At 47.4% G+C, this 22,384-nt stretch overlaps 1 protein-coding gene across 1 annotated transcript in view; it reads right to left on the reverse strand.

Annotated features, from left to right (window-relative positions):
• The window catches only part of LOC118570525 (prolyl endopeptidase), a 103,918-nt gene that overhangs the window by 14,310 nt on the left and 67,224 nt on the right, over positions 1–22,384 (reverse strand). The window contains exon 10 of the mRNA XM_036169082.1: positions 21,399–21,502. Within this exon, the coding sequence (XP_036024975.1) occupies positions 21,399–21,502 (104 nt within the window). The remainder of the gene's footprint in view (positions 1–21,398; positions 21,503–22,384) is intronic.

Here is a 22,384-nt window from a genome sequence, read left to right on the forward strand (position 1 = left end):
GAAGCAGGGTTAGATCTCGAGAAAGCCATTTCAGTCCCGAGCCTTCATCAAAGATACTGCCAACAAAAAACAATGCCATAGCAATGCAAAGCTGAGCAGTAAATAAGAAAGCCTTTTCCCTTAAGTTTTTTCCCTTCAAAATGTAATTATTTTGGAATCCCAAGGAGCTGGAGTAGAGGGCTCTTCCCTTTGCTACTGTAAAGAAACAGACAAAAGGCAGGCCTTCTCTTCAGAAAGGCGCAGGACTCTGACACTGCACGACAGCGAGTCTATGTAAAGCTCGCCTGCTATAAGTGCCCATCCTCAATGAGCAGCTGAACGCATCTCCTGTGACCACCCAGCCCGGCCAGACCCGGGACCGAGCACTCAGGCCGGCCAGACCCAGGACAGCCTGGCCAGACCCGGGGCCGAGTTACCAAGGCCACCCAGACCCAGGACTGAGTACTTAGTTTATGCAGACCTTGGGTACCAGTTAAGCTGTCTGGTGCCTAGGTCTGTTCATAAATGCCAAGGTAAGACAGAGAAACAGTAGACACTGTTGGACAGGGTCGAGAAGATTTCTGTTTGCAAAGATGATGTCCTCAGTAAGAGACCACCTGTATTTTGAGCAGTGGCTAATGCTGAGGTGGGAGCTGCAGGATGAGCCCTGTCCTGTGGTAAGATGGGCTTCCTCATGCTTTCTCAGTGGCGGACCAGACTCCGGCCATCTAGGCCATCGAGGACCTGTGTGACTGTCACCTCCACATAAGCTAGCTTAGAAATCAAATGAGCTCAGCAGGTTGAAGTAGCCATGCCAATCACAATGACAGGCACGCTAACACCAGCCATCCCTGGAGGAGGCAGCATACTGGCTCCAGACTACCCAAAGCCCCAAAGGGCAAAGGTCAAGGAGTCTGACTCCAAACTAGTTCCACACACACTACTGAGGTTTCTGTACTCACACATTCTTCCACCCTAGGAAAAACTTAAACTGCTCATCTTGGACACGCACAGTAGTGTAACAGTGATACTCCACACGTACACTGGAGGAAGTTTAGCACAGTGAAGCTCAGGCATGTACACACTCACAAGGTGGGGCCTCTGGGAAGCCTGATGATAATTTCAGTGCTCCGGGTCTAAGGGTCAGCAGTCTTTTTTCCTCCCACCGGACAAGCATCACTGCTGGCTGCCAGCCTGCCGCCCCCTGTCCACGCTGTGACCTATTCCTGTTTGTAAATGTCCTCCCTGGATACAACTATGCAAAATGCTGCAAATGTCCCCACCTGTGTGGACTGGACAACATCATTTCTCTCCTTTCAATGGAGTGACTGACAGCCTCTAGGGCCCGCAGGACAAGTGTCTCTGTCTTAGAGATACTAGCTCTAGCATGCTTTGGTGTCATCACCGCCTTAAATGGAGACTAACGGAAGCGCTCTAGAAGCCGCATTTGATAGAGAGAATGACCACTATTAGACAATGAGTCTCCTTAGGAAGCCCACCCTGCTCCAGATGCCCAGTGCCACACCCTTCTAGTAACCGTCTAAACAGTACTTTTAGGATAAAACAGACACACTTCACTTCACAGGTGAAACAAAAACTGACGAACGAAGTCATTCCACTTTCTTAGACACTGTCATCACGCACCTCCAACGCACAGCCAAAGTTCCGAACTAAACAGATTCGTTTATCTTATTTATGTCTGGTGTGCACACATGTGTGGGTTCTGTGGAGGTCAGCAGAGGGCACTGGATCCCCTGGAACTGGGGTTAGCCATGGTTGTACACAACCCAGTGTGTGATTAATCACTGACCCATCCCTCCAGGCCTCTCGGGCTGAAACTTAATCCCTCAGATTCCTTTGCCGGTGGTGACCCCTAGGGACGAGGGGAGGCTGGGATCACATGACCTCATCAGAGGTGGACTACTGGCTTTGAAGAGACCTGAGCAGCCGCCTGCCTGCCTGCAGGCTGTGTCTTGTCAGCCCACCCTCTCCAGAGCCAGGCCTTCTTGGGCTCCCCAGCTCCCAGGAGCAGGACTGAATAAACCGTTCTTTACCAATAAGCCAGCCTTAGGTATTTTCTTCAGCTACAGAAACAGACTACGCAAATAATGAATTAAATTTAAAGTCATTTCTAATTCTGCATATTTACTTAAAACCATGCTGTGATGAGGGGTGAACGTGCTTGTGAGTGCTAAGGTTGAAAATACCAGCCTGCCCTAGAAGACTGCAATTCATCTGTCCTTCCAAGTATTTCACTTTGCGGGGATGGGATGGAATTTCAGAGTCACCTTTGGAGAAAGATATACAGGCAGACGCTATTCTAGACTACTGTGGGGTTGCAAGAGATGGAGATTTGTAATTCCTTCAGGGAACCTCCACACAGCCTTGGCCTATCTAACAGCCTGTTTTCATTATGAGGGGCCGACAATGTGTGTATGCCACACTCACTGTCTCAGTGGCAACTCCCCAGTTAAGACTCCTAACGGGTCTCTAGGAGAACGAAGGTTTTCCTGCTTCACACTGTGGTGTAAGCCCGGACACAGAGGGCAGACTGAGCACAGGAGAGATGAGCAGTGCGGCAGACATACCTCAACCCAGTGGGCAGCACCCCTGCCGGGTCACCTGGGTTTCAGTCAGTTGGGTACAAAGCCTGGCAAGACTACAGTGACCACGTGACAGGATTACAGAAGAAAACCTTGTCAGTCCCACTGGTGTGATCTCCTGTGACCTGTGAGCACACCGTGAGCCATTCATTCAGTGTGGGGATGTCCCCATGTGCCAGCAGAAGCCAAAGACAGCACCTTCTGCCACGGCTGTCTGTTCACAGTGTGCACGTGTGCCCTCATGCTCCTGTGCCCAACCAGAGGATGCACACATCCAGGGTATGAGTCCGGCACCGTTTGCCATCAGCCAGTACCTGCTAAGTGAGTGACAGGCGAATTGTACACTGAATCAAAGTTCTAATCCAAAACGCCCACACCAGCTACCATTCCTGCCCTCGGCACAGCAGCCTGGCCTTCCAATAGACTCCGACTTTCAAACTCTGGGCATGAGTTACTGGATTTACCCTTTTAAATACGTATTTTATTTTAGTGCGTGTTTATGTGTGGGTGATGGAGGCCAGAAGAGGGAGTTGGATCCCGGCCCACCAAGCTGGAGTTATGTGCAGTTGTGAGCTACCTGATACGGGTGCAGGGAATCAGGTCCTCTGGAAGAGCAGCAGGTGCTCTTAACCATCCAGCCATCTCTCCAGTCCCCAAAGCCTCCCCAGTACAGATGTGGTCCCATCCCCGCCAGGGCCAAATCCTTTCTAGCTTCCAATCCCTGTCGGGAGAAGCAGCCATCCTACACTTTCAGATTCCCATGCCACATTCCTTCACAAAGGAAATTACACCTGAACAATTAATTCTTTGGTAACCCTGGCTGCTCGCTGTATTGACCCTCTCCCCACACATGCAGCTGCAAGCATTTCAAAGCTGCAGGTCAGACACATATGTTCTTCGCTTGAATATTCCTACTCCAGAGAAAGAAACCTCAGTGTACAGACCACTCACTTCATTGTGGAGCTTGTTAGAAAGTTACTCCTTCCCTCAAAGTGTTAAAATTACCCAGACCACAAGACAACAAGCAAACCAACACCAGAAGTTAGGAGTCCTGGAGGCTGAACCTGGGAGCAGTAAATTCCTATGCAAGCCGATTAAATACAGTTCCTCATATTCAAAAGCAAACATGAGGGGCTGGCGAGCCAGCACAGCAGGAGAAAGCGCCTGCTGCTGAGTCTGATAACCTGAGCTGATCCCTGGGACCCATGTTGTGCTGAATGGTTTCTATCAAACTGCCACAAGCTGAAGTCATCTGAGAGGAGGGAGCTCAGTTCAGAAAGTGCCCCCAGGCTCAGGCTGCAGGCAAGCCTGCAAGGCTTTTTCTTGATTCGTGATCCACGGGGGAGGGGCAGCACATTTTGGGTGGTGCCATCCCTGGGCTAATGGTCCTGCATTCCATAAGAAAGCTCAAGGAGGAAAGGAGGGGTGAGTCAACTCCAGTAAGCTATTCTCTGTCACACCCCCTACTCCCCATATACACCACAAAACAAAAGCCTGCCAGTTGGGCTCCACACTTTCCACAACAGGGTTTCCTTCGTTTGTAATTTGGTGAAAATGTACTCTGGCATACTTGGACTTGTGTAGCAACACCCTTGCAGTGCTTACCAGGGAGGCCTGCATCTAAGGGGAACATTCCCTATACCCCAGACAAATGTCAGCCAATCAGGGTCCTGAACCCTGAATCCCCTCACCCCGACCTCTGCAATGATAAAAACCCCACCCTGCCTGGGCTCCAGGCTCTCTGCTCTCACCGCTGTATTGGACAGAGTCTAAGCTCCGAGCTTGAAAATAAAGGCTCTTTGATTTTACATACGGGATTCGGTCTCCGTGGTGGTCTTTTGGGGGTCCCTGTGATCTGGGACTGTAATCCCAGCTCAGAGAGGAAGATCATCAGTTTAAGACCAGCCTGAGCTACAGTGAGGTTCTGTCTCAAAGAACAAGGAAGGAAATACCAGAGAAAAGCAAAAACAACAACAACAACAACAACAACAAAACAGGTAAGAAAATTAACCTGTCCAAGCCACACGACCTGTAATTGATGGAGCTGAGGTCTAAGTAGGATCTGGCCCCAGACTCCATGTTCTTTAGCTACTGTAAACAAGGAATCAGCCAATCCCTGGCCTCTCCTTCAGGGGTGCTCCTGGGAGCTCTGTGTGGTTCCTTCGGTGCCTTTCCCAAATATGTGTGTCTCTTTGCCTCTGCATTTACCATGGTACCCAGAAGAGTCTGTACTTGGAATCCATAGGCTAGATATCCAACTGGGCCCTACACTCAATTAAGCCACATAAGAATTTTAAATGGCCTTTCATTAAAAATCCACACAAACACAGCAGCCTGGAGTCTGGCCACAAAATGCTTTGCAGGCTGGAAAATAATAAAATTAACTTTGGCTGAGGGTTGTAAAGATTATATAAGCCTTTTAAGGTCATGAGTTCCCAGCTTATTACTAATAAAAATGTTTAACATCTGACATTTTCCTTATATTTAGCTGTTAGACTATTAATTTAGCAATGCCAGGGCAGAGAGCTTTATGGATCTTAAACTGTTTAGCTCTGGTAATTTATTGCAAGAGATTGCACCTGCATCATAAAGCCAACAAGGATACTGAACTTCATTTCAAATCCTCATTAACTCAAAACTACAGCAGAACACTTATTTACTGTATTGGGAAAATACAATAAATAACCAAAATGCTCTGACTAGAACATTCAATTACAGAACAGAAGGGAACTGTGTGGCTCAAATTTTTGTGGCTGGGAGTTAGTTATTCACTCCTTAAGAGAGCAAACTATTAAAAAGAGAGCCAGACGTTAGTCAGGAGAAAAGGGAGCGAGGTCTGTGCAGTCCACAGCAGCATGGGAGGATTAAATAGGACTACATAAAGAGTAGCCCTGAATGGACAGCTCTGCCAAATGTCCTAGAAATACAACCCCAACATAACGTTAGTCCAACGACCACTATGTTATTTGCACATTCAACATAAAACTCATACTCACTGTGAGGCAGTGAGGAGCAGGTATACACAAAATAGAATCTGAAGGGTGTGAATCTGGTGTTGGAAAAACCTAAGGCTGCTATGATCCTCTGATCTGCATCTCTTGAATGACACAAACCACCAAAATAGACCCTCCAGGTGAATCAGAAGAAAGGGGTCTATGAGGGATGGTTTCAGGTCACTTAAGGAATAATCCTTAGGAGCCCTGGGGCGCCCCAGGGCTCTGCAGCCCCCAACTGAGAACCGTGAGCAGGCCAAGGCGCTGGACTTGAATGCATGCTGGCAGTGGCAGGCTTCAGAACAGCAGTCAATTAGGAGGGACTGTCCAGAGTCGCAGAGGCAGTATCTCCTTGCAGCTTCTAGGAAGAAACCCACCAGGAAAAGGAAAAGGGGTTGCTGAGGAGGATGGCAAATCACAAAGTTCAGAATTCCTGCTGGGAGAATACAGGAACAAATCCTTTCTGACTTATGGTAATTGGGTTGTGTGAAGTGTTCCTTTGTATGGGTGCATGGAGATCTCACGGGTGAAACTGGATCCTTACCCCGAGAGCTAGCATGATAGAAAAGGTTTTGCGTATTGCTTTGAAATGTTCCTAAACACAGATAAATATACTTTTAATCACACTCAGCCTTTTTTTTTTTTTTTTATCATCAGTGGTGATCGAGAAAATGAAAAGCCAAAGATGAATAATGGAATCGTATTCATGGGAGTCTTGAATAGAACATCGGACGCTGTTCTGATGATAGATAAACCACCAGGAGTGTGCAGGAAAGCTGATACAGAGCCAGCACACACTGTACAAAAATCCCCACTGAGTGAGTTTCACAGAACATCCCTAACAGTCAGCACACAAAGACTAGGCTCTCCACTGGAAGCAAGTAGGCTCCCCAACTCTACCTACCCACAGTGCCACTTTCATCCCCCTGCTCCAGGCTGGCGGGAGAGGACTAACTGGGGTACTCATCACTGCTCTGCTACACAGCATCTGCTACATCAGACCACCCCCTTGAATCCTTCTCCCGGCTTCCACGATGCAGACTTTCCTGGTATCTTTCATACTGGTGTCCTTTGAGACAGTCCTCCTTTTCCTTCTTACATGCTACTGGAGTTTGCAGCTGTGGCCATGCTGGCCTGCAGGTCCCTGCAGCTCTCTGAGCACCTGGCAGGTGGATGACCCCATGTATATCCTACACAGGCCCTTTCAAGTCTTGCTGCTTTGCTGGGACAGACCCTCTCCTTTGGAACAACGTCCTAGGTACCGCCTTCCAGAGTGGTCCTAGATGCTCCGCCTCTGGCTTCCTTAGGACCTAACAACCACCCCACATTGAATTGCCAGACATGCTTATTTTCCCTAGTAAACTCCATCTCTCCTTGTAGCCTGGGCATGACCAACACCGCCAGATAAAAGGTAGAGTGCTTAAAAGACTGATCTGTTTCAGCAGGCCTTCCCCGCGCCCCCATTCCCGCCCACTCACTCTCAATCTGCAATTCCGGATTATTTGCAGCAGGGGGTGCCAGCACAGCCGCCACTGTAGCACCCTGTATGTGGTGACTTCGGGACCTCACTTAAACGAAAGCCACAAGAAGGGGATTTTGCAGAAACACAAATGCTGCTGAGACTCATAAAGAAAATCTTGCAGCACTTCTCCTGCTTTGGTGATAAAAGTATGACAAAAATAATTCCTAAAGACTAGACCTTACAGAAACAGTTAGAGAGTAAACCTGTGGCGAATGTTTGTTTTGTTTCTAGTCTGCTCTGAGTGGGCAGGACCAGGGGAACAGAGAGGTGCCCTTACAGAAAGGCGGAACGGCCTTGTGCTTCTAGGTTTCTAGCCTTAAGTGCATTTCACAGTCCATCACTTGTCACAGCGGCTCTCATTCAGTCAAACATTTATGCGCATCTGTTCTGTGCTCTGAGCATACAGCAGTGGGCAAAACTGCATTCCGCTGGGAAGAAAGAAATGCAAAAATGTGAAGTCAGCTCACGGTGAGAGCAAAGAAGCAATAAAAGCTGACACAGGGAGGGAGGAGGGCTCTGCGGCACTCGAAGGTGTCTCCAATACACCGACAAAGCGCAGGAGTTGTCAGGTGGGGTGACGTGGGGGTGGCGCGTGTGTATAAGCAAAACAAGGTGGTCAGCCTGGCTGTGATCTAGAGGGCAGGAGGGAGAAGTCGTGGGAGGTGAGGCAGAGAGGCTGGGGGCCTGTGGGCGCTACCCAAGGCCGCACAACGAGCAGATGAACACAACCGTGAAAGACAGACTGGTGGTTAAGAAGTCCCAGCATCCTATGAAAAATGGTAAAGTCATTTCCTCTTCACCCGTGAGCTCAGGATGGGTTGCCCTGTCTGTGGATACCAAGCCTGGCAGTGAAGACAGTTTGCTACAGGATCAAAGATAACATTAGTTACTCACCTATGCAGCCCAATAAGAGCTCTAAATCCTATGGGGCAAAATGTTCACAAGAGGCTGCAGTCCACCCATGTCACCCTAAGGACAGAGCCAGCCAGATGGCTCATGTTCTTCCAACTGATAAAGAACATGCTTAAGGCAGTCTAGCTGTTGAAACAGCCCGCCCCGGTATACATTAACTCTGCTCTCAGCCTTGCAGCTGGGGAGATCCAGTGGCTGTGGGGGACACAGTGGTCATTGTGAGTGCCCCTGCTCTTCGAGAAGGGCCTGACTCTAAAGGTGGGAAAGACAAGGAGCAGGGAGAGGGAGGAGGAGGGCCAGGGAACCAGAGGGACAGGACCAGTCACCACATCTCCTGTCTGCCCTCTGCTCTTCAGCCTGCCCTCCTCTCATAGACCCAACGCTGGGCCCAACCTAGGGTTTCAGGATCCACAGGGCCCAGAGGCAAATGCTGGCAGACTAAGAGCCACAGGAAGCATGCCTGTAGGAACTCCATAAGGTAGGAAACATTCCTTAATAACAACAGTGTGCTCAGGGCACACACACTCACATGATTTGGAGTGTGCCAGAGAAAATAAGTAATAAGGTCCACAGAGAAAAAAGGAAAAAAAAAAAAGACTTTTTAAAAAGAGATATTTTTAAAGAAAGTGCTTGGAAAATGAACACATTGTAGTTGGAAGTTTTCCTGTGTCCTGCCTGGTCCTCGGTCAGGACGAATCTCTCTCACCCACCAGTCCTGCAGCCGCTCAGACCCAAGTAAACACACACAGGCTTACATTATTTTTAAACTATGGCCAAGGCAGGCTTCTTGCTACCTGGCTCTTCTATCTTAAATGAACCCATTTCTATAAATCTATAAGCTGCCACGTGGCCATGGCTTACCAGTATGCTGGCATGCTGTTCCTGTGGTGGCAGCTGGTGTCTCTCTGCTCTCTGTCTTTTCTTCTCTCCTATCTTTCCAGTTAGAATGCCCTGCCTAACCTTATTCTGCCTCACCACTGGCCAAACAGCTTTATTTATCAACCAATCAGAGCAACACATTCATAGTATACAGAACGATATCACCCATCAAAACATATAGTAACAAAATGGATTTTTTTTTCTTGATTGAATTTTAGGTAAAAGAATGAAAGAGTTCTGAGGTGACCCCCACATCCTCCTGAGGTTGTCTTGGTTCCTGGGCTCCAGCCCACTCTGCCCAGCAGAGGACTGGCTCTCACACCCTGCCTATTCTCAAGGTCTGCCCTATGATATGGTGGTATGCCGGATGTGACATGTGGCTGATGTCACTTCTAGACGAAAGAACTGAAAGCCACTGTGGAGGCCAAATCCTGTGCCACAGGGAAAAGCAATGCTTGGGCGGGAAGGCTCTGCAGACAGGTGCTGGTGTGAGGCTTGTAGAACAGCCTGATAACAGGATGTACACACATGAGCAAGTGTGGGTCCTTAGGCAAGTGTACTTGCCTAAGACACACAAGGCCCCGGGTTCAATGCCCAGTGCTGACTAAGTAAGTAACTGATCTCTGGCTTTAAGGCCCTGACATTCTAGAGTGGCTTGTTAATTAGCAATGAATAAGTAGTGCTGGTTGCAATCTAACTTTCCTTAACTCTGAGCTCAGACCACCAGCTACTGGAAATCTCACCTGTAAAGTAAGTTTTATAAGTCTGATAATTTTTCTTGGCATATCTCTGCACATTATTCTTCAGGAGCAAATGCAAATTTGAAGATAACCCGGAGGAGTAAGAGAGTTATGACAATCGGGAAGCTGCTGCAGGCCACAGCTTCTCAAAGTCAGATGCGTCCAGTAAACCTCCAGGGGAGTTTTTCTTTAAAACCATTAAGTGTTTCCTCTTGCAGGATCAGTGCAGGACCACCCCGCATATCAGGAGCCAAAGCTGCAAGCTCCGCTAAACCCTCCTCTCTTTCTCCAGCACGACACTCACACTGTCGAGAGATGCTCTTGTTACGATCAAATCTAGAAATGCTTCTTTCCTCCTTATCCATCAGCCAACAGCACGCAGCACAGTCTGCCACTCTTTCTGCCTTTTCATCCACCACATCTGCATTTCCCTTCCCTTCCTTGTTTCTCTTCCTTCTCTGGCTTTTCCTTGTCCAACCAACCCCCAGAAGAGTGTCTTAGTTCCTCTTCTATTGCCCCATCAGAACACCATGACTAAGGCAACATGAAAGAAACTGCTTAATTCAGGGCTCATGGTTGCAGAGGGTTCACGACCACCACAGCGGGGAGAACGGCGGCAGGCAGGCAGGCACGCATGCACGGTGCTGGAGCAGAAGCTGCACCACCACCATGAGGCAGCAAGATAAAGGGGAATGGCGTGAGCTTCAGAAACCTCAAAGCCCATCCTTATGGACACACCTCCTCCAACAATGCCACACCCCCTAGTCCCTCCCAAACAGGTCCACCAACTGTGAGGACCAAGCTCTCTAAATACATGAGCCTCTGGGGCCCATTCAACCTGACTGTGAGTGCCTGCCAAGAGGAGCCAGCACAGCACAGCTCAAGCGTTCCTCTCAAGAAATGAGGTAGTACACAGGGTCCATGGGCAGAGCCTGGCATACAGTGGGCAACATCCACACTCACTGCCACAAGGCAGCTGCTGCTCTCTGCCGTCTTTTGCTCAAGACTGACCTGCCAAGGGCAGGAATGATAAGAGAGCCTTACAGAGTTTGGGAAATGGAACAAAGACGAGAATGCCAGCAGTCACGTGGCTTGGCCGAAAACAAACCTGGACCCCGGCAGGAAGACGGCACCCGGCAGCGCTGAGTCAAAGCAGGCACTGAGTGTACAGCTCATACTCCTTTGTTTATGAATATCAAAAGCCAAGACTCTTACAACAAATGTAAACCCACGTATGATGATCAGGACCCGAGTGTCCGGCATGGACTCTCACATGACCTTCCTGTGTATAACCAGGACAGCACACCCATGTTCTAGGGTACATTTGCTCAACACCAGGCATGAGCTGGAATGAGCCAGTCCACCCCTCGAAGCACAGGCCCGGGAATTCATAACACCATCAAGGGATTACATGGTGGAAATGGAAAAGTTTTCATCTCTCTTCACAGCCCAATGTCAGTTACGCACGTCATGGTTTTTCCTCCAGGGAGGTAATGGAACAACCCCAACCCTGGGGATATTTATACTCACCCTGCCATCCATCCATCCCCATCCATGTAATCCAAGGCAAAGCAGAAAGGAAGGGAGGGGGTAAGAAACCAGAGAGCAGGTTAGGAGCCCACATTAGACTCATTTACCCCAAAAGACAGAGTAGAGCAGGAAGCCAAAAGCAGGTATACAGAGGGCCACCACAGTGTCCTCCTGGGAACCAGTAACAGAAAAGCAGGCAGGGCACCCCACTGCCTCCTGACCAGTCTGAGGAGAAGACATGGGTTTTGTCAGTCAGATCCTGTTCTAACCCCTTAATTCTTTGCCTAATGTCACTTATTAGAAGGCAGAGCTGTGGGGATGGACACTGAGTGGATGCATGTCTGTGAGGCGGAGCAGGAAAGAAAGCCACCTGCCTGGCTGCAGACGCTGCTACCCACACTCGGTGCACAGGGAGTCGAGGTGTTAGGTTGGTTCCCATCATCAGAGCCTCTGGTGAAATCACAAGGATTAAAGCACACAGTTTCCTTTCATTTCTGAATATATTTTAAATGGGCTCATGCTTCCATGTGTGGTGGTCAAGATTTAAACATGTAAATAAAGTCACACAGAAGTGTGAGTGTGCTGTGTGGCATGTGCAACAAACATGCAAATGGCAAGCCACTGAAGTCCTCACTAACCCAACGGGTGACATGAAAACACCACAAAGTATTTGTGCCTTAAAATAGTTTGTTAGAAATAACGTATTTAAAAATGTAAATTTGTGAGATTTTACCCCCTTTACACAAACAGTATTTCTAATATTTAATAAGTTCCCCAAGAATTTACAAAGTACTTACTTACCAGACACTGAGTGTTGAAAGTCTGAGAGGCAAGAGCGAGCATTTAGGAAATCTAAAGCCCATTAGTCTTTTTTCCCTCCGAATTATTATAGAGGTGAAGAAAAGGAATACCAAAGGCACACCCTGAACTCTTTCAGAGAACAACTAACTTAGAAGGATCCCCACAGGCTTGGAATCCCAAGCCCTGGCCTGGCTCTGACCTTAGGAAGCCATCGCCTCTGCTAAAGTGCTCACTTCAGTCTCCTAGTGTGAGACGACTCCGTCACAACTCTACACACGGCCACGGTCACTAGAAAGCATCTGCCTCAGTTTACCTTTCCCTATTACAAAATACCGAGGTAGTAAACTAAGATGCCTGCTGACCTTAGTTTCAGAGACTGGAAGCCCAGCCTCCTCGCTTCAGCGATCTATGGCACACGTGGCCGTGACAAGCGCACGTGGCCGTGACAAGCACAAGCGCAGGTGTGGGAGGAAGGCCTCAAAGCCCGAAACAGGAAGGCAGGTGCAGGTTCAGGTGCTGATGAGTTCCCGGCAGTTCTCAGGAGTGCTATCTCAATCCCTTCCAAGAGCAGGCAGCTTCCGCCCGTCTAGGGCCTCAGCTAGGTCTACTCCTCAGCACAGCCCTCAGGGACCCTCCCTATGGGTGAGCTCTTCAGGGACACCCCAGGAAGCCACAGCTCTGTCCGCAGGGCCAGACCCCACGATGGGACACACACGCTATGCAGGAAAAAGGAAAGAAGGAGCTATGAGACCAGCAGCCCAGCCTCAGGCTGCAGACCTGCACACCTGCAATGCCTCCACTTCTCACAGTAGGCCCCCCAAGGAGGCACCATGTCCACATCCTTCACACGCTAGATGGAAAACAGGAGTTGGTTATCTTAGGTTCCAGCACCAAGTCAAAATCCCAAAGAGTCATGTGGACACTGGCTTCCCTTGCTTCCTCACTGACCCAGACAACCAACCCTTCAGAGCTCATCTTTAACCTCAAATACTCCTACATCCTCAAGCCACAAATTTCTCCCTTTATTGGAGAAGCCATGTCCTTGTCAAGTGTTTCTGTGGGGACAGGGGAGATGACTCAGTTGGTAAAGTGTCTGCTATGCATGTATGAGGACCTCAGTTTCCATTTCCAACATCCTCCTAAAAGCCATTATATAGGTAGTATGTCTGTAACTCCAGCACTGGGATGGGGTTGGGGCAGCAGACAAGCAGATCCATGAGACATACAGGCTGGCTCGTCTAGCTAAACCAATGAGCTCTAGGTTCAAGGCCAAAGTGTAAAGTGATCATCAAAGATACACAATGTTGACTTCTGGCCTTAGCACGCACATACATGCACATATCCACACAAACATGAACATATACATACATCACTCTCTCTCTCTCTCTCTCTCTCACACACACACACACACACACACACAGAGTGCTTTTGTCTTTGTAGTGTATGATCACTAATGTTAAAACAAGAAGGCGAAAGGATGGAAAAAGCATTCCAAGCAAATGGAACCAGGAAGGAAGCAGGTGCTGCTATTGTAACAAACTAGACTGCAAACCAAAACTAATCAGAAAAGACAAAGGACAACCATTCTGATCAAGGAACAGTTAACCAAGAAGACACTGCAGTCCTAAACACATCTGCACCAAATGCTGGCGTTCCCACCTCCAGTTCAGCAGCAGTAAGTGATTCCAGTACCCCACTTTTCCCAATAGGCAGGTCATCCGGACAAAACCCGAGAAACATCAGAGTTGAATCATTACCACACATCGACGGATCTTGTAGACATCTATGGAAAATTCCATCCAAACACCAAAGGATACGCGCTCTACACAGCAGCAAGCCGAAGCTTCTTCTCTAAAGCAGGTCACATCCCGGGACACAAAACAATCTTACATTTGGAAAAAGTTAAACAACTGTACATCCTATCTGACCACAATCCAGTAAAGTTTAAAATAGAAAACAAAGTTCTCCTAAGTACACAAACTCAGTGCTAAATAAACAACCGCTACTGAATGATGAATGGGTCAAAGAAGAAATCAACAAAATTTCAATAGTCTAAGTTTTCATTGTTTACCAACTCTAAGAGTGAGATTTAGGTACCTGGCCAACAGGGGGTATGGCATCCTCTGTTTTCAGGGCACATTCCAAATACCTAGTTGGCTCCTATTCTGTCCTGTGTGGAAAGCTACTAGTTGTCCCCCAAACACAGTCAATACGCTTTAATAATAAGCTCCACACGGGGCACATACCTCCCCCTAGGATTTATACATTTCAAACCTCCTTGCCTTACTCTTTGCCCATAACATGCCAACAGATGTGACATATGCCACTTTCTACTACACAGCCAGAGCTGGTGTGGGCTGAAGACTGGATATAATGTGGCCAAACCCCCAGCAGCCCTGAGACCATGAGTCATGCCGAAACAGCAGAAGAGGTGGGGAATCCTTGAGTAGCTAGGCCCCTGTGTACTCTATGACCTTCAAGCCATGAACATTTTGATTTACTTTCCCTGGTGTTCAGAGATGTGTCTACACTGAGAAACAGTTTGGTCCGTTTGTTTTGTTTTGGCTGTTTGAGAAAGGATAAAGGCTGGCCTCGAACTTAAGATCCTCTTGAGTCAGAGAGCTGAAATCACATCCAGACTGATCTCATTTTAAAAAAAAACAATTATTAAAATGTCTAGGAACAAGTATCAATGACAGACACACTATGCACCTGATGTTGTTGACTATGCTCCAGAATAAAGACACCATGCCTCTGTTTTCTAAGCAAGGTGGAGCTTGGAGTGTACCTGCCTCAGTATCAGCAGAGCTCACCAGCAGTAGCCTTTACACCTCTCAAAGCCACAACTCTTAGGGAAAATATTAAACCTGCGTAAGTGGCTTTATTATATTTAACAGAAAATTCAGTAATATATGCAGATATCTGAAATACTAGAAATTTTATACACATTAGGTAAGTGTGAAGACATCTACAGCAAGAACAACTGTCACTTAAGGTACTAAGTTTGTGTTCAAGTGATTCACAACAGTTGCTGCATCTAATTTGAAATACGTATTACTGAGCAATAAACAGGTCTAAGCCATTGACATTAAATCAGTAGCTGTTTGACTCATTAACAACTCAGTAAAGCAAGCCTGTAAAGCAAAATTCCTACCGTGGGCTGGGCTACCGTCCAGGAGAACCAATCGGTTCCTGTACTTGGTGCCCTCCCTTATTCTAAGGCATCAGGCACAAGTTGCTGATTTCCTGGACCAATGTCAACTTAGACCAACTCATAATCTAAAACAGGACCAAGTTCAGAGGAACCCAGAGGAAGCACAGACATATTTCATGATGCAGATTTTATTTTTTATTTTCATCTTTGAATGTCATAAACTTTATCATAAATAAAACACCACATACCAAAACTAACCAGCTCTAAAGTCCACACAACTCAGTGAATTTCTATACAGTTAGAATAGGCATTTGGAACAAAAGCTGTGGATTAGCATTATATTTGACACTTTCAGTATTGGATATATATTTTATGCACATATCCACCACCAAAACCAAACAAACCAAAGTGCATGTCGGAACCAGACTAGAAGACAATCAGCTTTATGTCCTCCCTAACTTGTGCCCATCACTGCACTCAGCCCTTCCCCATCCGCTATGGTTACCCTTCATGTTCTCTCCCCTCATGTTATACCCACGTGTAATGTGTTTACACATAGACTTATTATGAGATTCCGCATATGAAAGAGCATGTGCTTTTTCTTTCTTTTCTGAGACATGTGACCTTTCTTAATGTTATACATTCTAAGGCCATCTATTCTCCTACAAATGTTTTAACTTCATTTTCCCTCAGAGCTGAGGAGTATTCCATTTTATGGCCTTTCAATGATCCAAATTTTATTCGGTTACCCAAGAGGGCTAGCGAAATTCTCAAGACGACCTTGATATCTACACATTATGGCTGTTCCTAGGCTGACAGTGATGCTGTGTTTTAGACATTGAAGAGAAGGTGTGTACCACACTGAAGCCAGCACCAACCACAGAGCCAGGGCACAGAGCGTGCTTCTCTCCTGTAAGGAAACAGCCCGTTGCCATCCTTCTCATTCTACCACAGCTGACCTTCAGAGAAAAGGACAGACATGCACTCTGCACAGGAGCATCACACCTCGATCCGGAATGCTGATGCACTCCATAAATCTGTTTACGCAGGACTACGTCACCACAAAAGATAAACAACACAGACACCGAGGCAACAAACAGAGAACGGATGGCATTTCAGGTGAAGAGTATTTCACAGTGAGTCCAGAACCAATGAAGTATTTCACAGTGAGTCCAGAACCAATGAGACCTCAGAGCTCCCCAAAACAATGGCCTTCACCCCCCTAAGCAACCTTCAACAATGTTAAATCTCTCTCTCACTGTGGTGTGTGTGTGTGTGTGTGTGTGTGTGTGTGTGTGTGTGTGTGTGTGTGTGTGTTGATGTGCTGAGGAACACACACTGGGATCAGAGCACAACTTGTGGAAATTGGCTCTCTCCTTCCACCGTGTGGGTCTCAGAGGCCAAACTCAGGCTGTCAGGCTTGGCAACATGCACCTTTACTGGCTGCGCCTTCTTGCCACGGCCCTTCCATTTCTAACCAAGGCCCAATTTCCATGAACCCAGTGCTACAAAAAGAATAATATTATCAACAATGCCACAGTCAGTGCTCTTGATGCTACATACGCTGTGAGCTTGGAGCAAAAGCTCATGGCATTAAAAAGCTTACTCATGTTCACAAATATACTCTCTCAATAGCAGAACCTGTACGTTGGCAACCACAAATCAGCTATTAGCAAGGTCATAGAAACCTAAATTAAAGAAAAGAGAAGCCCAAATCTAATTTAAGAAAACAGATATGCCTCTACTTTGACCCTAAGGCATGCTGGCAAACCCAAACAATGACCTGATGCTAACTTTCAAGGCTAGAGCAAACCACTGTGAGGACGGTCATCCTGAGGGAGTGTCCTACTAAGTGTAAAGGAGGCATGTACAGGCAGTGACACCATGGCCAAATGCTATCAACCCTTACTACTGTCCATCCCAAGCAAGTCTGCACCCGCTTATTGGATACTTGGATTCTTCTGATTTATCTTCTTTTATAGAATGTGAAGCTGTGGAGAAAGAGTTGTTGGAGTACATTCAGCTACTGGTGCATTTTCAGGTCTATGATTTTCTTTCTTTCGTTTTAGTCTGAGGTGAAAAAAACCAATCTCTCAGCTGGCTGAACCACAATGAGACTGTGAGAAGCCAGAAAGTATATTCTGGCTACGCTCCATTTCTTTGTTATGCCCTGCTCAACCACAGCACACAATTCCATCTCCCGATGACATGGGCCAGAGGCACCACAGAACAGTGGGGACTAGAGGCTTAGCTTCTTGAATTGACTGAAATTATGGAACCTCACAAACAATGAAACAGCAGACGCATGCTCTGAATGGCCGGGGGTGGCAAACGGTCAGTGATTAGAAAAACATGCACACCCCACACCCTCCCCAGTCTCCTGACTGCTCTTCGCCCCGGCCAGGAACATCTCCACATACAATAGCATCTTTCCCTGGACCACGGCAGTAGCATCCTCAGCTCTTTTCAGAACTTTGTGTTCAACTCCCAGGCCTGACTACATTTCCTAGGAACAGGTCCCACATACGTAATGGCTGCATTCACAAAGTCCCTGGCAGTGTTATAGGTGTGGTATCCACTGACAGACTAAACTTCCCTATTCTTTCACTTTGTTAAAAAGAAACGATTACTGGTGATACATGTAGATAGCTTTTTCAGGCGAGTTCACAAATCTGTTTCCTAAGATGGCGTTGCTAATGATCTTAGGTTCTTTTGCAAAGACTTGGGCAGACATGTTCTAATCAACCAGATATGATTGTCTCACAGTAAAAAGCAGAGGAAATGCTAATCAACAAGGGATTTAATCAACCCTCCTAAAACTCAGATGAGGAGAAAGACAACAAATTTCTTGAGACTTGTTTCTCAGGTTGCTTGGAACAGTAACTTGGACAATTAGTAGAAAAGTTGTTTCTGATGCACTTGCTTTTCCCAGAACTGCCACCAGGATGGAGAAAAACTGTAGACACTGGCTTTGTTCTGTGTCTGCTGACAAAACTCAGCATCAGGCTGTTCACCTCGTCTTGTGAAATACAGACTGTCCAACAAACACCCTCGGGGATGCGGGGGCTCTAGCCATGTGTTTCCTTGCCCTGCCCCTCCTCTCCTTGGTGTGGTCCTTTGGTCTGCTGCACCTAAAAAGAAGGTAGTTCAAGGATGTAGGAGGTCATGGACACTATTAGCGGCTGCCAGGCCTACAGGCTACTCCAAGCTTCTGCAGTCATATACCTTACAGACGGCAGAAGAGAGCAGCCTGCGAGGTCTGTTCAAATCACACATGGAATAACATAAACTCAAGTCATGTGGGACTGAAAGGGCCAACACCCAGAATAACTGAAAATAAAATGAGTTTTCCCAAACTGCTGCCTTTACTTATTGTTTTACTACACACTGCGAGGATGCTTTTCATTCATGCACAAATCCTTCCCTAGAGCCTGTGAAGTGGTTGCAGAGCGCACCATCAAACTGAGCACACCTGCGTCCATCCACGCTCTGCTGCAGAAACGTAAACTCAGACCCCTGTATATAGGCCTGAAAGGACAGAGCTCCACGGTGTGGTGACATGATCAGTGTGATACTGTGACAGGCACAGACCACAGGAGCAGCAGCGGCATGCTCCCTTCGGCAAGCCAGTCTGCTAGCCTAGGCTCCTTAAATATTTACCCCAGGGGCTAGGTATAGCTCAGGGTTGTGAGCACTTGTCCAGCATAATACAACCCAAAATGGAAAGAGAAATGTTTTCTATTCACCACAAATCTTCCCCCAGATAAGTAGCTCTAACTCTGTGAGAAGGTCCAGCTTTGAGTCAAGGAGTGCCGGGGCCAGGGAAGTCTCCGAGCTGTACAACGATACAGGCACTGTGCAGCCAAAAGCTCTGTCTCCTGGAATTTCAGCTGCTCTCTTCACAGCTAAGGGGTTTATATTCCACACAAGCACTTGCTGAGCTCTACAGCCTTATCCTCCCGTGTGGAACTGAAAAGAGTACATATACCATCCTCACTGGGACGCCCAGGCAAGGACTAGAGGAAGGCCTTACGAGAGTCAAATGCAACAGTGGACAGGGACACACTTTCTGCAGAGCCATGTTACAGGCATGTGGGGCAGCAACCCGCCCAGAAGCCATCCTAGATGCCCAAGTGTCAAACGAAGCTGGGTGTCAAGTAAGTCCAGCTGGCTTAGAAAATTGCACGAAGACTAGTTATTCTACTGAACTAAATAGATGGTGCTCAATCTAGGTTACTTCATAATACATATTACCTTCTGTGGGGCATTTACCCACCAACCCCACAGTTCTCCAGAGTTTTCTTGAGTGTGAGCAGCAGGAAATATTAGATAGAACGGTTTATATTGCGGAGATAAACAGATAGAAAATACAGGATAGCCTCGAGAGGGCCCGGAAACTATGACTATCTCTGCCCCAGGGTATTTATAGAGATGCCAACAGGAAGAGCAAAAGACCTCCTCCCAGCACAGACAAGTGCAGACCATCTTAGACACCTGCACTCAGGACCTAATCATCCTCTATGTGGACCTGCAGGGTAAAGCCACAAGGAACCTGAAAACGGGCTCCTACAACCTTCTAATAATCCTGAAGGGATCCTGAAAACTGCTTACAATGGAAACACAGTGGCAGGAAGGCTATGTGACTTACCTAATGCTGCTCACATGTGTAAGGCAAAGTAAGGCCTGTCTGAAAGTGTCTCAACTTTAAACACTATTCACACAGATCACAATCCAGCAAACTCTCTGAAGGATCCTAACATACTAAATAAATTCGGACACGTATAATGGGTCATGGAGTCTGTGGTGCAGCCATTCAGTCAAAATACCCAGCAGTCAGACAGTGAATAAGCACATGGGTGTTGCTGCTCTCCAATCAAACAGGTCAGCTTGCTAACAGTAAACATAGGACACAGATGGTGAACCACACTCCTGTACCAAATCCAGTTTCCACCAGTTTTTGTAAATAAAGTTTTACTTACAGTCTCTATCTAGCCATCAACTAGACTAGTTCTAGACAACTGAGGCACTTCACCCACCACAGTGACTGATGTTAGATGTCATGGGAATGCCTTTGGGAGCTTCCAAGATCCCTGAGTTCAACATCAACTGCTTTCTTTCCAATATTCTGGTTCCTGATCTGTAGCCTGTGTGACTCAGCCTTCCAGGTGGGAGTGCCTTTTATTTTAAGCTTCTTTGAAATGCTTATTATATTTTAAAAATTTATTGAAAAATTTTTATTGAATTTTTCCACACAATGTAATTTTGATTGTTTCCCCCTCCTGCACACGTTCATCCCCACCTCCTTACCCACCCAACTTTATGCTTTTTCTTTTTTTTAAAACAAAAACACACTAATAAACGAAAACAAAACTACACACACACATACACATACACACACACACACACACACACACACACACATGAAATCAAAATAAACAAACAAAAGACCACTATGACATACAAACAAACAAAAGTCCCAAACAAAACAAAATGAGGCAAAATGCTTACACAAAACACCATCGAGTTTGTTTGCAGTTGGCAAACTACTCTTGGGCATGGGGACTACCTGAAAGTGTGGCTAATATACCCAGTGAGATTCCACTGGCAAAAACTGGTTTCTCCTCTGCCAGCATGCTCCAATTACAGACAGCTTTCTTTGATGGGGTGGGACTGTGTGTCTGGGACCTGTGCGGGTCTCATGCATGCTGCCAGTCTCTGTGAGTTTTTATGTGCATCGGTCCTGTATCTGGACTGGGACTGCCTCCTGAGACACCCAGCACTCTGGGCAATCTCTCACTGCAAAGGAACAGACGTTTGCCACCACGTCAATCAAACAGCAATTCATTTTTCTGGAAAACTCAACACCCTCAGGGAGCTAAACAAGCCAAAAGGAGTCTCACACCCTGGAAAGACAGCGACCAGGGGCCGAGGTGTGGTTGTCTGAACAATTTTTTAGCTCATCCATTCATTCAGGGGTGCTGTAAGTGCCTGCTCTACTGAGCAGGAACATACAGACTTCAGACTAAAGAGCAAATCTCTTGACAACCTGAGCTTGGCAATCCCTACTTGTTTCCTGTCGGAGCAGCCATGGGAGCAGAACCCAAAGGCTACGAGGGCAGTGACTACAGAGCCTCCTGCAGAGCCCCAAGCCAGGTTCAATGCCTGGAAACAACAGGAACTCTGAAAATATCTGTCTTCTGTATTCCCATAGGTTAGCTCCACGGCTTCTGACAAGGTGGAACGTGAGCAGCAACTGTCCTGTTCAAGACATCAGTTTCTCCATACCTGGATTGTCTGGTAATCGGAAGCATCGATTCCCTTCACTGTCACCTCGCGGAAAACCATGGGTTCCAGTTCCTCTTTGGTAAGATCACAGTGGTAAATGACACCTAGGAGAGGAAGTCTCAGGTTAGCCTCCAAGTCTCATTAGAACACAAGGGCCACAAGGATGCTAGGTACCACCCGAGGCTAGCACCAGGCGGGGCCCTAGCCCATCAGCACCTGGTAGGTGTGCCAGCAGACGAGAAGAGTCTGACATGAGCAGTACCCTGGAGGAGCGGCGGTCTCCTCATCAGCACCACCGCTACTGCCTCCCTCGCCAGCACTGTGACCTCACTGTTTACTGCCCTGGGTGTTCCTGAAGAGCATTTGCAGAGGTTTCACTGAGGAGGGAAGATTCCCCACAACTGTGGGTAGTGCCATGCCATGGACTGGGGTCCTGGACTGAATATAAGGGGGGGAAGGATGAAGGCAGCTGAGCACCAGTATTCAGCTCTCTCTGCTACCTGATCCACCCTCGAGTGAGCGAGGAGCCAACTCTCAGGTCTTCCCCACTGTCTCAGTTACTTTTAGATTGCTGGGATAAAACACCATGACCAAGGCGATTTACAAACAAGGGTTTAATCTGGCTCAAAGCTTCAGAGGGTTAGCGTTCATGATGGCAGAGTGGCGGAACACTCCAGAGCTCACATCTTGATCTACAACCATGAGGAAGAGAGAGACTAGTCTTCTGAAGCCCCAAAGCCCTCCCCCAGGGTCCCACCTCCTCCCACAAGGCCACACCTCCTGACCCTTCCCAAACAGTTCCACCAGCTGGGGACCAAGTAGTCAACTAAAGGAGCCTATGGGGGTGTTCTCACTCAGACCACCATATCCACCATGATGGGTCACACACATTAAACTGTGAGCTTTCTGTCCAGCACTTCGTCACAGTAACCAGAAAAGTAGCCAACACCAACAGCACCCACAGCACTCACTGCAGAAGGCTGGCG

Source organism: Onychomys torridus, chromosome 19, assembly GCF_903995425.1.
Source record: "Onychomys torridus chromosome 19, mOncTor1.1, whole genome shotgun sequence".
Classification (NCBI taxonomy): Eukaryota; Metazoa; Chordata; class Mammalia; order Rodentia; family Cricetidae; genus Onychomys; species Onychomys torridus.